This window comes from Achroia grisella, unplaced genomic scaffold, assembly GCF_030625045.1.
Source record: "Achroia grisella isolate CSIRO2021 unplaced genomic scaffold, CSIRO_AGI_Agris_v1 utg511, whole genome shotgun sequence".
In the NCBI taxonomy this organism is placed as follows: Eukaryota; Metazoa; Arthropoda; class Insecta; order Lepidoptera; family Pyralidae; genus Achroia; species Achroia grisella.
Genome location: NW_026712905.1, coordinates 1,461,473 through 1,481,862, shown reverse-complemented (window position 1 = coordinate 1,481,862; position 20,390 = coordinate 1,461,473). Strand labels below are relative to the sequence as shown.

The following is a 20,390-nucleotide window of genomic DNA, read 5'->3' as shown; positions in this document are numbered from 1 at the left end:
ATTCTACGCGGACGAAGTCGTGGGAACAGCTAGTCTTACATAAATTAGTTATTTGTGATTTCGTTTCTTTTGAAATCATATTGTAAAATCGCATTACTTGTGTTACGTTCACCATGAAGTCTACAACTGACTATATTTAGTTTTAGTAAACATTGTATCGTTATAGCATGTTCATTAATTTTAATATTTTTGCAATTAATAAACATGATATTATATTAAAACAAAATTATTATATAAATAATTTATTTTTCTAAAAGCTTATTAAAAACATATCTTTTTTGCTCTTATATACATAGTACATATTTAAAATAATTCAGTTCTTCTTCTTTTTCAAATTCTGCTTCTTGTTACACCTTAAGACCCGTAATGATAATTTTAGTGCAACTACTAATACTAAAATGATTGCTGCAATAACTGCCAACAGATCTAGATAGTATTTCTGATAGCATGGAACGTTGAGCGCCGGAGATCTTAAATGCGGCGCGCCTCCCGTCCGCACCACGTGCTCTACCCAGTGCACCAACTCCTTACTCGGTGGGACGGGCCGGTCGTGATAAATTTCCGAGAGCTCCTTCACTTTATTTTTGTATCTGAAAAAAAAACACAGTCATTGATGCTATCTCTCAGCTTTATACATCTATATTATATGTAGATAGCCAATAAATTAATAAAGGATGTGACAAATGTTGTACGAAAGAAAATTAAACCCAACAAAACAGAATTAATTCACACATATTAAAATTGAATAGAAGAGAATATAATTATGTTTGTAATTGTTATTACATATCTCTACCTAAATTAATAACTATAAAAACAATGAACAACAACATCTTATTGATGATGATTGATGATAAATATAATTAATCAAAGTCCGCTGATTATTGAAATTATTTATGCTATAGGTATAGATTACAGACTTAAATCTGATAATCTGATACCTTATGTAGTATGTGGTATACGAGTCTAGGCTAATCGTCTGGGTCGCGTTTCGGCTGTTAGTTGTAAAATATGGACTGATACGATATTTTTATGCAATGCTATATTAAAGTCATATCTGTCGCTATGATGATGGTGCAGATATTATTAATGATATACAGATAAATATTAAAGTAAATGATACTTATTTATCTATCGCCTTAAGTAATGTACCACCATTTATCAAAACAATTAATAAAGTAGTCAGAATCCTTGGACATGAAATATAGTAGCATTTCTTAGTTGGTCATCGATATTAATATCATTGTAACAAAAGTGATTGCACTGCTCAGTATAACTTGTACTTAAACTAGGGATAGACTTCGTAGATAATAGATATGAAATTATTTTAACCACTTACTTAGGATTACTGATAGCTTCGTCTATAGCTGCTTTGAATTCATCCAACATTGTGTAAGATAAAGGCACTTTTATAGCAAATCCTCTACTCACAGCCCTTTCAATATTAACGAATTGATCACCAAACACTGGTATTCCAATAATTGGTTTTCCAAAGTGAACAGTTTCGGTTGTGGACAAGAGTCCACCGTGTGTGATGAAAAGTATGCAATTTGGATGTGCTGAAACGATGTAATAAATGGAAGTTTCATACAAATGTATATAGGTAAATAAAAACGTCTGTTATTTGTGAGTTATGAAATAATTACCCAATATACTATGTTGCGGAGCCCATTGTACTATATGAACATTTTTGGGCAGGTTTGGAATTGCTTCTTCAAATTTCCATAGCACTGTTTGTTTTAGGTCACGGAAAATTTTTAGGATTCCCTGTTTTAGGTCATCCGGTAGATCTTTGCTTTTCAAGTTTGATCCCATGCTGAAGTAAATTAAGCCATTCTTTGCATTGTCTAATAGTTTTTTTAAATCCTGTTGAATTAATCAATGACATATTTTTAACATACATATAATCATGTTGAATCCAGTTACGTGATTTTTTTAAAACTGAACATGCATGTATATGTTCAGTTTTAAAAAAATCAAAATTAAAATAATATCGTATTTGCCCACATTTTGTATACTTACTTCTGGTAATGGTGCTACTTTAGGATTAATATGGTAACCTGCGATAGGTTTGTAGTTTTGAGGTAATCTGATTGATTGTCCTAAAGACACATGAGAATTACCCAAAACCAAAGATGCATTGTGGCTGACTTCAAGGAATGGAGGAATAGGTTTTCCCCTCTGAACTAAGTATGGCCCAATCAATCTTCTAACTTCCCCTTCAACAACACCGTTCCAATATCTGAAAAAATCGTACGTAATAATCACTTTCTTGCACTTTTAATTTAACAATTGCGATGTAATATGATTGTAATATTATTAATCATTCCTCTTTGATAAAAATTAGTTATCTAATGATAATATTATAGGTGAGATAGAGGTCTATCTACTCATCTAGATATCATCTATATATTGGAATTAAATTAACAAACTTAAATTGTAATTTGTATACTTACAAAGTTTTAAACGCTGAGGCTACAAGCTGCAGGAGGAGTCCGCTTACTCGTTGTTTGAAATTGAATGGTGGTATACTACTTGACAGACTATCTGGCACATAGGCTGGATTTGTACTTTCATCAATTAAACTAAGTATAATCCAATGAGGATCGATAGTGGAAAGCCAGATGAAAGGACAGTCAAATATTGTAGCTATCCTGAAACAATTAAGACAAAAAATCTATAAATATTTTGTAGCTCTTACAACAATATATAGTTCTAATAAGTAATAGTAGTAAGTCTGTTTTGAGTAGTGATGACGGTTTACGTAGAAAAAAAAAAGACTAATTACAAAAAGTCGCGATTTGGTTGCCGAACCGTCAACACTAGGCTTCCAACCTAGTGTTGACGGTTAGGCATCAGTATATAGGTGTATCGGTATATAGCTATATCTGAACTCTATTCAATGCTTGATGATGCCTCGTTCTGAGATGAATGCGTGTCGCAATAGGTGTAGATTGAATAACGGTCGGAATTTGATCACCATTAGAGAGGGTCGCAACGATAAATGGGATTTCCGTACTGAATGTTTGTGATCTCACACATGCTAATTTTAGCGGAATTAATCAAAACAATATAAATCCATTGAGTAGAAAAAGATTAAGACAGCAGGTAGACAGAATTTTCGGCTCGTAATAATTGTTTACATCCACCACCAGTCGATCCGTGACCAAGACGATTATAACAGCCTCGAAATATCGGCAGTTCTTAAATAAGACTATCATGGTACCTATATATCTCATTTATACAAAGCATGCAAAATATATTTTGACTCTTCTAATTAAATTAAATTACAACATCTGCCGTCGTAGTAGCAATATTCTTGATGATTCTTGTTACTTTAGTATAAAAAACAGAAAGTACAAAAACATACCCCGAGTAAGCATCATTGTACATCCATTCAGCTATCACTGCATCAAATTTCTGATTAGTGTCGCCGAGCACTTTTGCAACATTTGGATTCTCGACGGTTTTCGCAAACAAATCATTTGTGAATTGGAACATCATTATAGGATTGTTGAAGCTTATTTCATTATTTAAGAGCGCCGTCACATTCATGAATTCCTCTGAAACATATAATAGTATTATATGTATTAACAACTAGTGTAAGTTTCTATTATAAATATATTTATAATATATAATATAATAATAATATTTATTGCAGTTATAGGTTATGTGTAGTGTGTGTGTTGTGTACAGAATTAAGTTGTACATAAGAGTCAATACAATTTTAACATACAAGTGTTGTTTATTAAGGAATCTTCTATACTAACAATGAAAACTGTAATCACTAAACATATATCTTTAATTTGTATTTTATATTTGGCAAAACATCACGTTTGAACAACTGTTATAATGTATTTAAATAATAAATATGACAATATATATATTTTCCACAAGTTGACGCAAGTGTAAGTTTCTATTATAAATATATTAATAATATAATAGTAATATTTATTGGACTACAGGCAACGGAACAAAATTAAGTTGTACATAAGACAATACTCAATTTTAATATAACAAGTGTAATTGTGCCATCTGAACTATTATAAAATTATACTGTATCTCAGATGTCACATACCTTCCCAGGGTGCATACATATTTAACATAACAATTACATTTCACAAAACACAAACATATATAAAACATAAAACATTATATGCGATAAAAAAAGTAAAAAGACATAACCATGTTATAAATAACTCATTATATGCCGATAACGACGTAATCAAACCATTTTATAGTATTTAAGGTATAATTTGTATTGTATATATTTATATTTATGTTTATGTAGTAAATAAAACCGCCAAGTATTATTATAGTTCTAAATGATGTATTAAAAAGTAGTTACTTTACCCCTTTGGGTTTTTATTAGTATATAACCTTACATATATTTTTTTTTAATTCATTAAAGTCAACAAACTGTAATATATTGTCATATTTCAATTTTGTTACAAATTTACTACATGATCATGATAGATTTAAAATCTCATCTGATTGAGAAATGTATATATATTTCCATGAATTCTTTAGTGTCCATAGCACAAACTCCGCTTAGTTTTAGACTAGATGACGCTGCATAATTTGTCAAGATTCATTTATTTGTTTATTATAAATTCATGTCTTTCAGATTATTTATGTCGATTATTGTAATAGTTAAAATAGTGATATAGCACCGTTAAACTCACCCTTCATTAATTCAAAATTGGAACTGACATCTAACTGCTGTAGATTTGGATGAGGGTTCTTGACAGGAAACGGGGTAACGAATGTAACCTGAGTATAAGAGTATAGTTATTATTATTTATTATTTAAAAATATTTTCAGTTCAAATTAAAAATATTTTCAAAGTTGATAATTATTATGATACTTTGCTACCGTAGACACGAGATAAAATTTTTCTTTGGAAATTTGATATTTCAAAGATGCTCTTGTGCCTAGAGATGTTGACGGTATATGCTCTCATATTTGACGGATGGATAGGATGGTATCAGGATGAGTGTTATAAAACCATCAGATGAGTTCTGGTTTTTATGTAATTGGAATAGTAAACAAAGTCATTGTTTACCATTTAAATTTTATATTTTTTTATACTATGATGACCGCAAATCTGCATGCGGCCAATCTGATGGTAAACAGTTACCATAGCCTATTGACGTCTGAAACACCAGGCGTGATGCGTGCGCGCTGCGGACCCTTAATGCCCTTCTTGAAAACCCCGATACTGCAATCTTTCAAGAAAACCTCCGCAGATAATTCATTTCAAAATCTAATTTCGAGACCACTTAGATTCTAGCGTGTAGAGATGAATTCCCTGACGATGGTGAGCGGTGCTATGGTATATAAAAAAAATGGCAAATTACGGCAATATTATATTTTTGTTTTATATTTTCATTCTCTTACCTCATGTCCAGCTTGAAGTAAATGGTTGACCACATTACTGCCGAGAATATTATGACTTTTTCCAGGTAACGGAAAAATGACTAAGAATCTATATGCTTCACTCAAATTTGAGAACGCTGCAAGAGCGAGAATTAATCCTAACCACCGGGCCATTATCTGAAAATAAAACGGTTTATGTATAATAATAGAATATAATAACTTTCCTTATACAATAATAGTAATTATAACCCTGGCAATTCAAAAGACGCCATCTAATCACAAACTAAGCCGAGCTTACATTATAGATACTAAAGAATTGATAGTAATACTTAAATATCTTATATATAAAAAACAATCAGCTTGACCGAATTTTATAACATTTTATATGCATATTCAGTAGGTCTGAGATTCGGCTACTATCTATTTTTATTTCTGATTAGTCAGATACAACATAATATACAATTATATATACATACTAATATACATATAACATATAATACCAATAAAAACAATAGTTAACATAACATAATATCTCACAACAATTTACACAGCGCCATCTATACCCAAGCTAAACGGATCTTGCTTTATTGGGTACTAGACAATTAATATACATACTTAGATACATTTTACATGTAAATACATACATAATATACAAAAATACACCCAGACCAATACAAACAAACTCATTAATATAAATATTCGTATCGTTCAAGGAATCAAACCCGCGATCATTGGCTGTAAGCTAAACTGACTAGGCTGTCAAAAACATTCCTAATAAAATAGAATTCACAACTACTTCTGTTTCTATAGTTATTAAATGTAGAATTTAACAATTTTAATTTAATTTTTAAGCATAATTCTGATAATTAATTTGGATATATATGTATATACATATATATATATATATATATATTTTTTAATGATAATACTGCTATCAGTTAGTCTATTTATAGTAGTACTAGGTACTAAGTACTCGAGGACATGGAGATATGTTATCTTTGTGAATGTGACTCTTTAAGAAAGTTTATTTCTGTACAATAAATACCTAAAGGATGTATCCTGTATCCTGTATGTAATACTTTAGGTATTTAAAAAAAAGCCGGAAAATTCATAAAGAATTTTTAAGGCCAATTTTTAAGCAGAACTTGTACATTAAACAACTAATTATGTTTATATTGACCTCATAAAAAAATGTGTATAATAATCACCAATTACCTACATAACACTAATTAAAGTTTTGTGATTAGAGAACTGGATAATATCAAAATATAAACAAAGAAATTGACAAAATAAATAAATGAATAGTCTCTTGAATGTAAACACACAAAAATATAGTTAACAAAATAAATTAAAACAATTCAACTTTGTCAGGATTAATTAGATAAAAAACAAGTTTATTCAGCATTTAATTAATTAAATTACAATGTCACAAAACATTTGCCTTACTTTGTAATATTTTTTCTGTGGATCTAATTCTCCTTACTCACAAAAACTCATCAGACTTTCACTTTTATTTCAACAGTTCACAACTAGCAAGCATTTAATTTATCACATCAATAAAGTACTATATTTCATTATAATATATATATCATATTCTATTCAAATTAATTCACAATTCAAACTCATAACTTAAGTGCACACTATATATCTCTACGAAGCATTAAATATGAGTGAAGCAACACATTAAAGTTTTTCCGGTTGAGGTATTAAGTTGCGTCATTTGACCTCGAATTTTTTTGGATATACAATATCATCGTGTCAATTGACTTACCTGACCATACTATAGTTTGTTTTATCAACAGTACAGGAATATATCTAATCAGTTTGTGTCAGCTGATTATAAAAATAGACATAGAAACACATGGATATATGAAAATAAGAAACACATGGATATATGAAAATTAATTTTTAATTGATAAAATATTTTTCAAATATAGTTGTGCAACTTATATATATATATATATATATATATAGGCAACAAAACTTACATCTAGATATCTATTCATATTTTTTATATATTAATTACTAGCAGGTTTAAATATAGCTTTTATTAATCTATACATTATTATATTACCTGCAAATATGTACCTATCTAGCCTTATTTATGAAATTACGCCTACTGTAAAGTATAAAACTTTCTTGAATTATTAAAAATATATTAAGATAATCAAAAATATGTACACACGCTATTATCTTATATTGGACACACTGGACTGGATTTCTGCGTTGTCACTGTCGGTAAGTGTCAGCAATTTGTTCAACTACCGTCACAAGATTGTCCAACAAAAGATAAAAAAAAAGAATATTGGGGTCATTTGGCTCCCTAAAATATGGTCGACCGCAGTGATAACTGGCTCATCCGTAATACTCGTGAACGAGTGCTGCTTGTAAAGACTGGTCTACTCTTGTCACTACGACTGATTTAATCTTATTATGTATCTATTTATATTTAACCCTAATAAATTAGTGCTAGTTAGTAGTTTGTTTTCACACGTTTCGAATTGTATAATGTGAACTTACAAGGACTGTTTCAAAGAGCAACACACAAGTTTCTTGCTCGTTCTTCTTGTGATGAGACAGCTTCCCGAATGAGCGGTAGATTAAAATAAACCTTGTTATGACTATTCAAAAGTGCTTAAATGAAGTTTATTTGATTAAATGATTTCCTATTCTATTCTAAAAGAAATAATATTTCTATTACAATTTTTTTATTAACTCAAATTTGTTACGTAATGTTTCATAATATTAATATTATCTTGGTTGGATTGTTATGATCTAATTAACTTATTTGTGCTAATGACTGAGCTACTATTTTACTTCAAAATTAATGTCAGTCATAAAGATATCATTATTAAATTTTTATTTGGTTACGCGTAAAGAATAATGATTATTTCACAATACTACGTCAGATTACAGGTGGCCACTAGTATATGTAATTTATATAAGATAACACTTTATCTATAGTACTACACTATATTGTTTATTCCTTATTACTGTACTATGTTGTCCTTAGCAACATAGTACAGTAATATATAATCCTAGCTTGATAACCAGCTCGCATGTAGGTATAATCGTATATATTACTAGCTGTTCCCGCGACTTCGTCCGTGTGGAATTTAACTTTATTTTTCGAAAATAAAAGTAGCCTAAGTTTCTCCTTATTACTTCAGCTACCTACCAATAAAAGTCTAGTTAAAATCAGTCTAGCCATTTCAGAGATTAGCCGGAACAAACAGACAGACGGACAAAAATTGTAAAAAATCTTATTTTGATGTATTTATATTATTATATGCATGTAGTAAAAAACGATTATTTTAATATTACAAACAGACACTCGAATTTTATTTATCTGTATAGATTACTTAATGGATTTGTGTTATTTTGTTTAATTCCAATACTATAAACATGTGTCAACTGTTAATACTAGGCTCCCTAAGTATATCCATCTTATATTCCTGATGATGCCTAGCTCAGAGGCGAAATACGTGTAGCAGTATATACACGTGTGTATATCCAATAACGGTTGGAGTTTGATCACTAGTGGGATAATGGTCTAATTCGATATATTACTGTTAATAATTATTCTCTGTTTAGTTGCTTTCTTTACTTATTATACACTCCTTATGCATTCATTCCCGCGGAGTAAAGTTTAATATCTCCGTACTCTGGAGTTTCACTACCATATCTCACTCTTAAACCGAAATACTCTTACAAAGTAAGCTGCTTGGGATAAGAAATATGTGAGACAAAGTCGTATGTCATACTGGATGTTAAGCTGACATCGAATATTTTTTTCATTTCCTAAATAATAATGGTTGGGATCCACGTTTAGTATCATACATTATTGATTAGCAAAGCTTAAATAAAAAACATCGATTACTTTTATTTTATACAATTATTTCTTCATAACTTACACTTGGTTTTATATTTATTTGATTTCAAAAACAGGCATCGCTTTATATTCTACATTACATCTAACATTATCACAATTATAGCATGTACCTATCATTGGTTTTTCTTTTTTAAATCTTTCTTACTAATTAAAAATACTCGCAATAACAATTTTACTGCAAGTACTAATACTAAAATGATTGTTACAATAAGTACTAATAGATCTAAATAGTATTTCTGATAGAACGGAACGTGTAGCGCCGGGGATCGAAGATGCGGTGCTCCTCCCGTGCGTATCACGTGCTCCACCCAGTGCACCAACTCCTTACCAGGTGGCATGGGACGATCGTGGTAAATTGCTGAGAGCTCCTTCGCTTTATTTTTGTATCTGAAAAATTATTTATCGAATTAATTAATAAAATAGATCAAATAGGTCGTATTCATTTCTATTTTCATGAATACATGAGTAGGATTCTTCGTATTTATTTTTTGCATATATTTAGTATGTATTATATTTACAATAAAAATGTATTATGATATTTAGATATATTAGGCTTATATTAGGTACTAGAAAACAGGTCTAGTGCCCATAACACAAAATCTGCTTAGTTTGGGGCTACACGACGCTATGTGAATTGTGCAGAGTTGTAATGTAATGTACGTTGGACTCCCATTTTCCGCAATCAGCCTCTCACATTGTACAATAGGGTTGTAGAAAGTAAACCACAAGTCCAAATTAATAAGATAGCAAAATCTTTTTATATAATGACTTACTTGGGATTACTGAGAGCTTCATCAATAGCTGCTTTAAACTCGTCCAACATTGTGTAAGACAGAGTTACTTTTATAGCAAACCCTCTTTTCACGGCTCTTTCGATGTTAGTGAACTGATCACCAAACACTGGAATTCCAATAATGGGTTTTCCAAAATGAACAGTTTCGGTTGTGGACAGCATCCCGCCGTGTGTGATGAACAGTATGCAGTTTGGATGTGCTAAAATTAAATCGTTCGATATTATGATATAATAATAATAATCTCAGGACACAGCACACAGCGCCATCTAGACCCAGGTTAAGCTAGCTAAAGCTTGTGTTGAGTACTAGATAACTGATACAAATACATAGATATTTTTTTTCTAAATGCATACATATTATACATAGAAAACACCCAGACCGACATAAACAATCATACTCATGAGTACAAATATTTGTGCCGTGCGAGGAATCGAACCCGCGACCATCGGAAGTATTAAACCACTAGACCACCGAGGCCGTCAAATATATGAATATACGCTATAAAGTAGAATTAGTGTAAAAGTAATAATAAATAAATGTTATTCCTTGTTCATATTCTTTCCCTGTGATTAAACGCCGTTAAGTAAACACTTGTTTTATTCCTCGACTTTATAGAACATTTGAGTTTTTCTCAAATATATAAATATTTCTTAAAAAATACTTTTTCTACAAAATATACTTCATATCATATATAATATGTCATATAAATGAACTAAGAATTATACTTTATATCAGACCTGATATTAATAAAGTAATTGTAGTATTAGAAAATCATAAAATTTTAGTACTTTGCATGTATTGTATAATTTAAATGATTCTATAATATAGAAGAAGATTCATAAGTTTAAAGATTTATACAAGTAAATTAACCTTGGTTTTTAATAACTTAATAGTTACCTAATATACTTGGTTGCGGCGCCCATGAAACTATATGAACATTTTTAGGTAAATTCGGAAGATCTTCCTCAAACTTCCATAGCACTGTGTGCTTTAGTTCACTGAAAATTTTCAAGAATCCATATTTCAAATTATCTGGGAGATCCTTGCTTTTCACGTTTGATCCCAAGCTAAAGTAAATCAAGCCATTCTTCGCATTGTCCAACAGTTTTTGCAAGTCCTGTTAAAATAGATAGTGTTAATTTTATATTTCTAAATAAGTTTGTTTTATATTTGCAAGTCCTGTTAAAATGGTTTTTATTAATTTTAAATTTCTAAAATAACTTATATTTAATAAGTATTTTAGTTTTGCAAGTCCTATTAAAGTTGAGTGTGTTATTATTATATTTCTAAGCTAATTTATAATTTATTTAGTAAAATGATCGAAAAAGAGAACCGTGGCTTATATACTAGATGGATGTCACGTTGGTATTGTTATGTGAAGTCCGTAGTACCATATTATTATTGTAGTAGGTATTAGGTTTGATTCAACTATAGTAATTGTAAAACATTATCTTTATTTAAATTATAAAATTTTGTTCTAAAAAAGTCGATTGTAGGCATGAATAAAATAGAAATAATAATAATAGTCTCAGGACAATTCACACAGTGCCATCTAGTCCCAAATTAAACTAGCTAAAGCTTGTGTTATGGGTACTACATAACTGATACAAGTACATAGATATATTTTGTATGTATTTACACATACATATACATAAAAACATCCAAACCGATACAAACAATCATACTCATGAATACAAATGTTTGTGCCGAGCGCGGAATCGAACCCGCGACCATCAGAAGTAAGGCGGTATGCTAAGCCGCTAGACCACCGAGGCCGTCAAATATAATCAATACCTAGCGTATAAAAAATGCAATATATGCAGTTAAAATATAGACGGTTTTTTCATCTCTGACATGAAATGACACTTACATCTGGCAGTGGTTTTACTTTTGTCTCTATATGGTATCCTCCAATTGGTATGTAGTTTTGCGGTAATCTTATTGGTTGTCCTAAAGATACGTGAGAATTCCCTAGAAATAGGGATACATTGTAATTAACATCGTAGAATGAAGGTATTTCTTTTCCTCTCAGCGTTATGTATGGCCCAATCACGTTTCTAAATGACTCTTCAACAACTCCATCCCAATAACTGAAAAATAAAGTATGTTCAATTATACAATCATTAATCTATAATGATGTTTATCTATTTTTAATTTTATATAATCAAATGCCTAATGAACATTGTTATGTTATGATAACAATGTTCAATGTTTGAATAATCATTTTGAAGAGTTTTATGAAATAGAAATAAAATTTATTCAAATATTCATTTTCTTATTCTACTACTTATTCAAAATACAGGCTCATCACAAGAAGAATGAGCTATATCAAATATAATTATATTAAACGTTACAATTATATTTGAGAATTCATATGAATACAATAATGTAACCCAAATACTGAAAAAATGTTATTCAATAGGTATAATTAGTAAAAATCAAGAGATCCTACCACGTTTTTTATTTATTGGGATCAACCATAGCAGAACACTTGTTGGGATCGAGATAAATCACTGGGTTGAAGTACACCAACCAAAAATATTAACATCAAAACGGCATTATATCGCAAGAGAGGCCATTGAAATACAGAAATATAAAATAAATATATACTGGGAAGATGGTTATAGGCTCTCTACTTATCATCATCTGCTTCTTCCTTATCCCTTTTATTTGGGGTCGGCGTAATATGTTTTCTCTTCCATTCATCTCTGTTCGCAGTCATCCCGTTATTTACTCCCTTTCTCACCATATCATCTTTCACACAGTCCATCATCTCTTTTTCGATCTTTCTCTAATTATACTTATAAATAATGACCGCGTCAAATTTAGACCAGCATATAATATTATTGAATAATAGATTAGTAATTTGTAATAAATACAAATAAATACAACCAACATATATAGATTATGTATCTTAAGTTGAATTCCTATATCAACATATATACTTACAAATATTGGAATGCTGAACATACAATCTGTATGAAGAGTCCGGTTACTCGTTCTTTGAAATCGAATGGTGGTATCGTGCTTGAGAGACTGTCGGGCACATAGGCTGGATTTGTACTTTCATCAATTAAACTAAGTACAATCCAATGTGGATCGATAGTGGAGAACCAGATTAAGGGACAATCAAATATAGTAGCTATCCTGAAACAATTAAGTCAAAATTACAATAATTAATCTGCGGCTCTTACAAAGTTATGCACTTTTAAGGAGTTATTATAATTATTGTACTTGTCATTATGGATAAGAAAATTGGCCGCAATGAAGACATATTAAGACTTCTAAAGGACTGTCAGAATATAAAAGAAAAGCTCATCTCGAAACAGACTTCTTTATACCATTTTGGCAGGATGTCTAAATGTCTAAAACATTTAGTTATTTTTGTTTTTGCAGAAAACTTTGTTTTTTTTAAATGTAATATCGATCAAGTAAGACCTATAATTAGCTTTAATGTTGCCACATTTTCCGTATATTATAATACCATATGCCATATAAATACAAATTGTAACGCCCATGCTTTCATATAAAAATAAAATAAAATAAATAAACATACCCCGCATAGCTGTCGGTAAACATCCACTCGGCCACAACCGCATCGAACTTTTGATTTGTATCATTAAATACTTTTACAACATTAGGATCCTCAACTGTTTTTGTAAATAAATCAATTGTGAATTGAAACATTGTCATAGGATTACTAAAGTCTATTTCTTTGTTTAATATTCTTTTCACGTCTGAAAGATTCTCTGAAATTTGTAAAATAATATATTAGTTTTTAGTTTACGATCCATTAAATACATTTGTAGGACTTTTATGGTAGTAATCTCTGTAAATGTGGTTACGGCTACTGATTAAATTATTTTCCAAAATACTCATTCTCCAAAATTGATGTTGAAAAAATTGGATCAGTATTTTTTAATTGTAAATTTGAAACGAATAAAAGCTGAGTTTCTTGTCACTTCATCTTGACTCGAAAGCACTCCGAACTGACGGTAGATTAGGCATATCATAAGAGTCTGTAATACATCTTACATATATAAAGATACTCTGATATGATTTTATAAAATTTTATTATTGTAATACACTCACTGTTAGGTATGTTGGTACACCTGTGTGGCTGCGCCCACCATCAAGCTGTCTTATAATAAAGCAGTGCGATACGAACCCGTGTACGTTTCACTTGTCTTCACTACGCATATCTAACATTGGCGACGAGGTACCCACATATTGGCGGAATAAAAAGCAAAATGGCGACAACGCAGTTTGGTATTTTAAGTTGTTTCGACCACAATGTACAGACGTGGAAGACATATAAAAGTCGTTTACTACAATATTTTATTGCGAACGACATCAATGGACATACAGATGCCACGGGTAAGAAGAGGAAGGCCATTCTTCTTAGCGCACTCACCGAAGGCACGTACAAGCTGGCATCAGAAATAGCACTACCAAAAGACATTGGAGAGGTACCGTATGAAGAGATTCTGACGTTTCTGGATGACCATTTCACGCCAAAACGTATTGGATTTGGAGAACGCCACAACTTCTACACAGCTACGCAGCTACCCGGCGAATCCCATACACATATGGGCAGCAGATTGCGAGGACTGACAGCTCACTGCGGTTTTCTCAACGTGGAAGAGATGTTACGCGATAAATTTATCATGGGTATGCGTCCAGGATTCGAAAAGGAAAAGATATACACACAAGATCTGTCGGCCCTCACATTAGCAAAGGCCGTGGAACTAGCAGAGAACCTGCAGTGTGCCCGATTGGCAGCCGCAGTCAGTGCTAGTAGTCTGGCAGCGTCCAGGGACGTCCTACCGGCTGACAGTCATATAAATCAGATTACAAAAACCAGAAATAACTCAAATACGGGTAAAGTGAAGTGCAGTGTCTGTGGTTACACAAATCATAAATCGTCCGAATGCAAATTTGCTAATTATCAGTGTAAAAAGTGTCACAAAAAAGGCCACTTGCGTAAAATGTGTTCAAAAGTGAATTACGTAGACGTGGATGGCGGTGACAAGAGTGATGATGATATATATATATATCATATCCGATCATTAAGGGGAGAACCCATGGTGGTGATAATATTTATTAATAGCTTGCCATTCAAATTTGAAATTGATAGCGGTTCGGCAGTGACGGTGATTTCAGAATTTTATTATAATTTACATTTTAAAAATGTGCCGTTATCAAACGCTCGTAAACAATTGTCGACATATAACGGTAAAAAAATTGTATGTTTAGGAATATTACGGTTACCAGTAAATTATAAAACTCAAACACACGAACTGGACGTGCACGTGGTACGGGATGGTGGTCCACCGCTGTTAGGCAGAGATTTTATATCCCTATTTAAATTAGAGTTGAGCCCAGTAAATTTTTGTAACAAAATAGATTTATCCGTTAATCAGTTGCAACAACAATACCCCAAGCTATTTTCGGACAGCTTAGGTACATTTAATAAATACAAAATTAAGTTATTGCTGAAAGAGGGTTCTAACCCTATATTTTTTAAGTCTCGTCCCATAGCTTTTGCATTACGAGACAAAATAGGGGAGGAAATTGATAGGTTAGTCAATTTAGGTATTCTAGTACCTGTAGAATACAGCGAGTATGCTTCACCCCTTATATGCACTATTAAAAAAGGGTTGTAAATGGGACTGGACCATACAACATGACATCGCTTTTAAATCAATAAAAAAGGCACTGACGTCAGAACAAACTCTAGCGCACTTCGATCCACACGCAAAATTGATATTAACGATAGATGCGTCACAAAAATATTAACAGCAATTCTGTCACAAATTGCAGCGGACGGGATCGAAAGACCTATTTCATTTGCGTCGCGCACTCTAAACGCCGCCGAGAAACGATACGCACAAATCCAAAAGGAGGCAACGGCCATTATCTTCGGTGTGCGGCGTTACCATCAATATTTATATGGTAGATCTGTACCGTTTATAATAAGAACGGATCATAAGCCCTTAATTTCGATATTTGGACCATACAAAGGCATACCGGAAGTAACAGCGAACAGGTTGCAACGGTATGCGTTGTTTCTTAGTGGTTATTGTTATATTATAGAATATATACGTAGCGCTGATAACAGCGCAGACTACCTGTCTCGGGCGACCGTACCTGGCCCCGTCCCCCACCCGCCGGTGCTCCCGCCTCTGTCGTCCGCGCCTAGTAATATTAAGTGCGCGTGCACCGAACAGTGTATCTCTAACGAATGCGACGAGTTAACATGCGATAAGGCGACGTATATTTGTTTTACTACGGACGGCAGTATACCAATAACTCTGTCTAAGTTGCGAGAAGAGACTATGAAAGATGCAATTTTGAATCGAGTATTAAAATATATACAAAATGGATGGCCAGCTAAAATTAATGATATACGTCTCAAACCGTTTCACCTTTGTAGATTACAATTATCGTTAGAAAATGGGTGTATTATGAGAGGTCATAAGGTCGTCATTCCGGAGAGTTTATACACGATTATTTTAAATGAATTGCATTCTTCTCATTTAGGTATAGTCAAAACTAAGGCCGAGGCGCGGTCACGATTTTGGTTTCCAGGAATCGATCAAGCATTGGAAAGAATGATAGGATCATGCGATATATGCATTCAGTTACGGCCGTCCCCCCGCGCGCACCCCCTCCTGCTGGGAATATCCATTTTCGCCTTTTGATAGGATACACATCGACTATTTAGGTCCAATAAAAGGTTGTACGTATTTAGTAGTAGTAGACGCCCACACGAAATGGGTTGAAGTGTACAATATGAACACTAATACGACGTCCAGCGCAGTGATCGAAAAATTATGCGATTTTATGTCGAGGTATGGAGTACCAAAAACGCTAGCGAGTGATAACGGTACTGCTTTTTGTTCTCACGACTTTGAAAGCTTTTGTATTTCCAACGGAATATCACACGTCACATCGCCGGTATACCACCCTGCGAGCAATGGGCAAGCTGAAAGCTTAGGAAAAAGATACGTCAAAGTAGTGAAAAAGGGAATTAAATCATGTCTTTTGTCACGTTGTAATGTAAGAGAAACAAAGATTAAATTACTAAAATATCTCATGGATTACCGTAACTCCGTACACACCACCACGGGTTTATCGCCCGCTCAAATGGTATTTGGCCGTAAGTTAAGATCGCGACTAGATTTGATTAATCCAACATCATCATCACCCTCGTCACCGACCGTATCTAATCATGTACAAAATAAACAGTGTACGCAAATTAAGTATATATACGCGAAAACTAAAACGAGGGATTTTAACAAAAATGATAGTGTGATGTATAAAAAATATACAAATAAAAATTGTTTTACATGGTGTAAGGGCATAATAGTTAAACGATTGGGTAAAGTGTTGTATATAATACAAGATACATATAGCCTAGAATGTGTCAAAAGACACAAAAATCAATTGTTATTATATAAAGGGAGTAGTAACAACCATGAGCAAAGTACAGATGGAAGTACGTACTGAATTTTGAATCTCGTTGCCTGTCCTAAAGATACATGAGAATTACCCAAAACTAGAGAAATGTTGCTCTGTACCTAGTCCTCTGCCGTTGCCGCCGTCATCACTGCCGCGGCCCCGATTGACGCTGCACCAGTCGTCTCCTCCACCTGCAAAGACGTCATCGCTGCCGTCAACGCCTGTCCCCGTGTCACCGCAAGCAACGGGTTCCGATCCGTTATCACCTACCTTATTGCACCCGGAACAATTGGCATTATCGTACGAGTCGCCAGACTGGAGTTGCCGGGCCCGAGAGAGAAGAGCAGAAATTTATGAACCAAATGATTCGGCGCATTCAGAAGACTCTGCAGTGAATGATAGGTTGGGAACACAGTCAGATGATGATGACTTTCAGGAAGCGGAAAATATATGATGAATATTAAATACCCTGACGGTCAAACCATGAACGGCTTATTAATATATATATATATATATATGTATGCATATACAACACCTTAGATATGCTCTTGAGTTAGTTGAACTAGTTCCACAATAATTACAAAATGTACAACTATTGTTAAAACTTTGATTTTCTTAATATTGTTTTTGTTTTTTTTTATGGGTTTTGTAATAAGGGGAGGGATGTTAGGTATGTTGGTACACCTGTGTGGCTGCGCCCACCATCAAGCTGTCTTATAATAAAGCAGTGCGATACGAACCCGTGTACGTTTCACTTGTCTTCACTACGCATATCTAACACTCACCATCCATGATATCAAAGTTCGCACTAACATCTAATTGTTGTAAATTTGGATGAGGATCCTTGACTGGAAAAGGTGTGATATATGTGACCTGCAAAAAATTAACATAAATTTGACTTATTAAACGTAATACACTAAGTTAGAAAAATGTTAACACTAAGTTACATAAATGTTAAAAGTGTCTTTTCTCATTACTGCCTTTCAAACGCTCTCCGCAAATGTACAATAATAATACGATTACACGAAGGTACAAAAGTTTTATAAAAAGAAAGAAGCAATAGCTATAAACTCAGCTATTATTATATTCATGTGCACTCAGCGTAGGTTATCAGTTTGTACCTAAGCTGGTACCTAACCATTAGTTATACATATACTCGCATATTAAAATATCCACACTATATTACAAGTAAATAATTTTACTATATATAAATTAATATTGACATTCTGTGAAGTTATTTTTACACCGTATTATTCTAGGGCAAACAAATTTACTTAGATGATGTTTATTTATTTAAATATAATAGCACATAATTTTAAAGTACATATGGCGGACCACCATGCGGTATTATCTACCAGTCAACCATGGATGGTGCAGCGCATAATTGTTGGCAGTGCAAATATAAATACAGAATACACATACAAATATATATGTCTAGATAGCTACATATATAAACACATACATAAATAAACCTTACATAAATACATATCTAATAATCTGACAATATTATTATGGTAATTTTCTATAAAGATTTTTTAATTAACCGTATCATGTTACCTCATGTCCTGCCTGCAGCAGATGGTTGACCACATTAACACCGAGAATACCATGACTTCTGCCTGGTAACGGAAATATAACTAAGATTTTGTACGCGTCGCTTATACTTGACAATGCCGCTACGGCAACAAACAGGACAAGCCACTTGTCCATATTCTGGAAACAATATTCTTTATTCAATATTGGATCTAGTTAGTTATTCATATTTCTAACACCAAACATGTCTATTTTCCGCCTAAATTATTTATTATAAAGTCATGTCCTATTTAAATTTATTATTAAGATCATTTTTCTTTATTAAGTTGTTTAAAAAATTATCCCATTTACGTCTATTTTACAACTTACAACTTCTCGTTTATTGTTCCCACAATTGCACAACTGATATGAAACGTCTATTCTTTAATATAATAAATCACAAATATATGAAACACTTACAATATTCTTATCAAACTCCTTCTATGTATATGTATCAACTCAACGAGGCATTGAATATAAATAAAGAAATAAGTGAAGATGTTATGAATAATATATATATATATCTTTGGTATCTGCTTCTGATAAAAGAATTGTAGTAAAATTACCGGAACATTTTTTTTTGCATTGATCATCTACATTGTGATTATATATACTAACTAACCTTTATATCAAGAAATACTAATTCTATTATCAGTCATCTTAATAGCTTATACGAGTATTCAATTACACTCTTAAGCAATGGATATCTAATAAATTAGCCATCAGTAGTAGTACAGAAATTATAAAGAGTTTGCCATCCAGACTTTGCCAGTTTGGATTCTCGGGATATCAGGGATCTAGTACTACGAATCCGATTTTTATTGTGTTGTATTGGATAACCTATTTATCGAAAAACTCTTTGAACTATATAACATCATGCTACGACCAATAGGACCGAAGTAACAAAGACCATATCTGCTAGATCATATCCATCTTCATCCTAAATGCTACGCATTCATGACCATGGGTTAAATCTTCATGATAAGATTAGTTAGAATTGATAATTAAAACAATAATAATTTATTTAAGTAATTTATTTAAAACATTTGATATGTATAGATAATTTGACTTTAAATTACAAAAATATTAACAAAAATAAACATTCTGCATAAGAAATTCGTTCTGTTTCAAAAACATTTTTTTACGTATCTACTACATCGATATTGACTCCGTATTTGTTAAATTCAATGATAACATACGTAGGTATAATTTCTTTTCCTTTTTCCAACTAAAAAGTTGTTTTCAATGTTGTTACTATTATTACTATAATTGTGTTAAGATTTAACTCCCAA

General features: G+C 32.2%; 2 protein-coding genes across 2 annotated transcripts; both read right to left on the bottom strand.

Annotated features, from left to right (window-relative positions):
- Positions 1-279: 279 nt before the first annotated feature.
- On the bottom strand, positions 280-7,601 carry LOC131846601 (UDP-glycosyltransferase UGT5-like). Its single transcript, XM_059195937.1, has 9 exons — positions 7,562-7,601; positions 5,398-5,553; positions 4,683-4,770; positions 3,368-3,560; positions 2,454-2,651; positions 2,020-2,239; positions 1,644-1,863; positions 1,337-1,556; positions 280-590 (listed from the first exon to the last, which is right to left on the bottom strand). The coding sequence occupies exons 2-9, from the start codon at positions 5,548-5,550 to the stop codon at positions 314-316; spliced, it is 1,569 nt and encodes a 522-aa protein (XP_059051920.1). The 5' UTR covers positions 5,551-5,553; positions 7,562-7,601; the 3' UTR covers positions 280-313.
- A 1,726-nt stretch (positions 7,602-9,327) lies between these two features.
- LOC131846600 (UDP-glucosyltransferase 2-like) lies at positions 9,328-19,567 on the bottom strand. The gene is made up of 9 exons (XM_059195935.1): positions 19,519-19,567; positions 19,084-19,239; positions 18,312-18,399; positions 13,619-13,811; positions 13,012-13,209; positions 11,933-12,152; positions 10,960-11,179; positions 10,042-10,261; positions 9,328-9,655 (listed from the first exon to the last, which is right to left on the bottom strand). The coding sequence occupies exons 2-9, from the start codon at positions 19,234-19,236 to the stop codon at positions 9,382-9,384; spliced, it is 1,566 nt and encodes a 521-aa protein (XP_059051918.1). The 5' UTR covers positions 19,237-19,239; positions 19,519-19,567; the 3' UTR covers positions 9,328-9,381.
- Between the last annotated feature and the right edge of the window lie 823 nt (positions 19,568-20,390).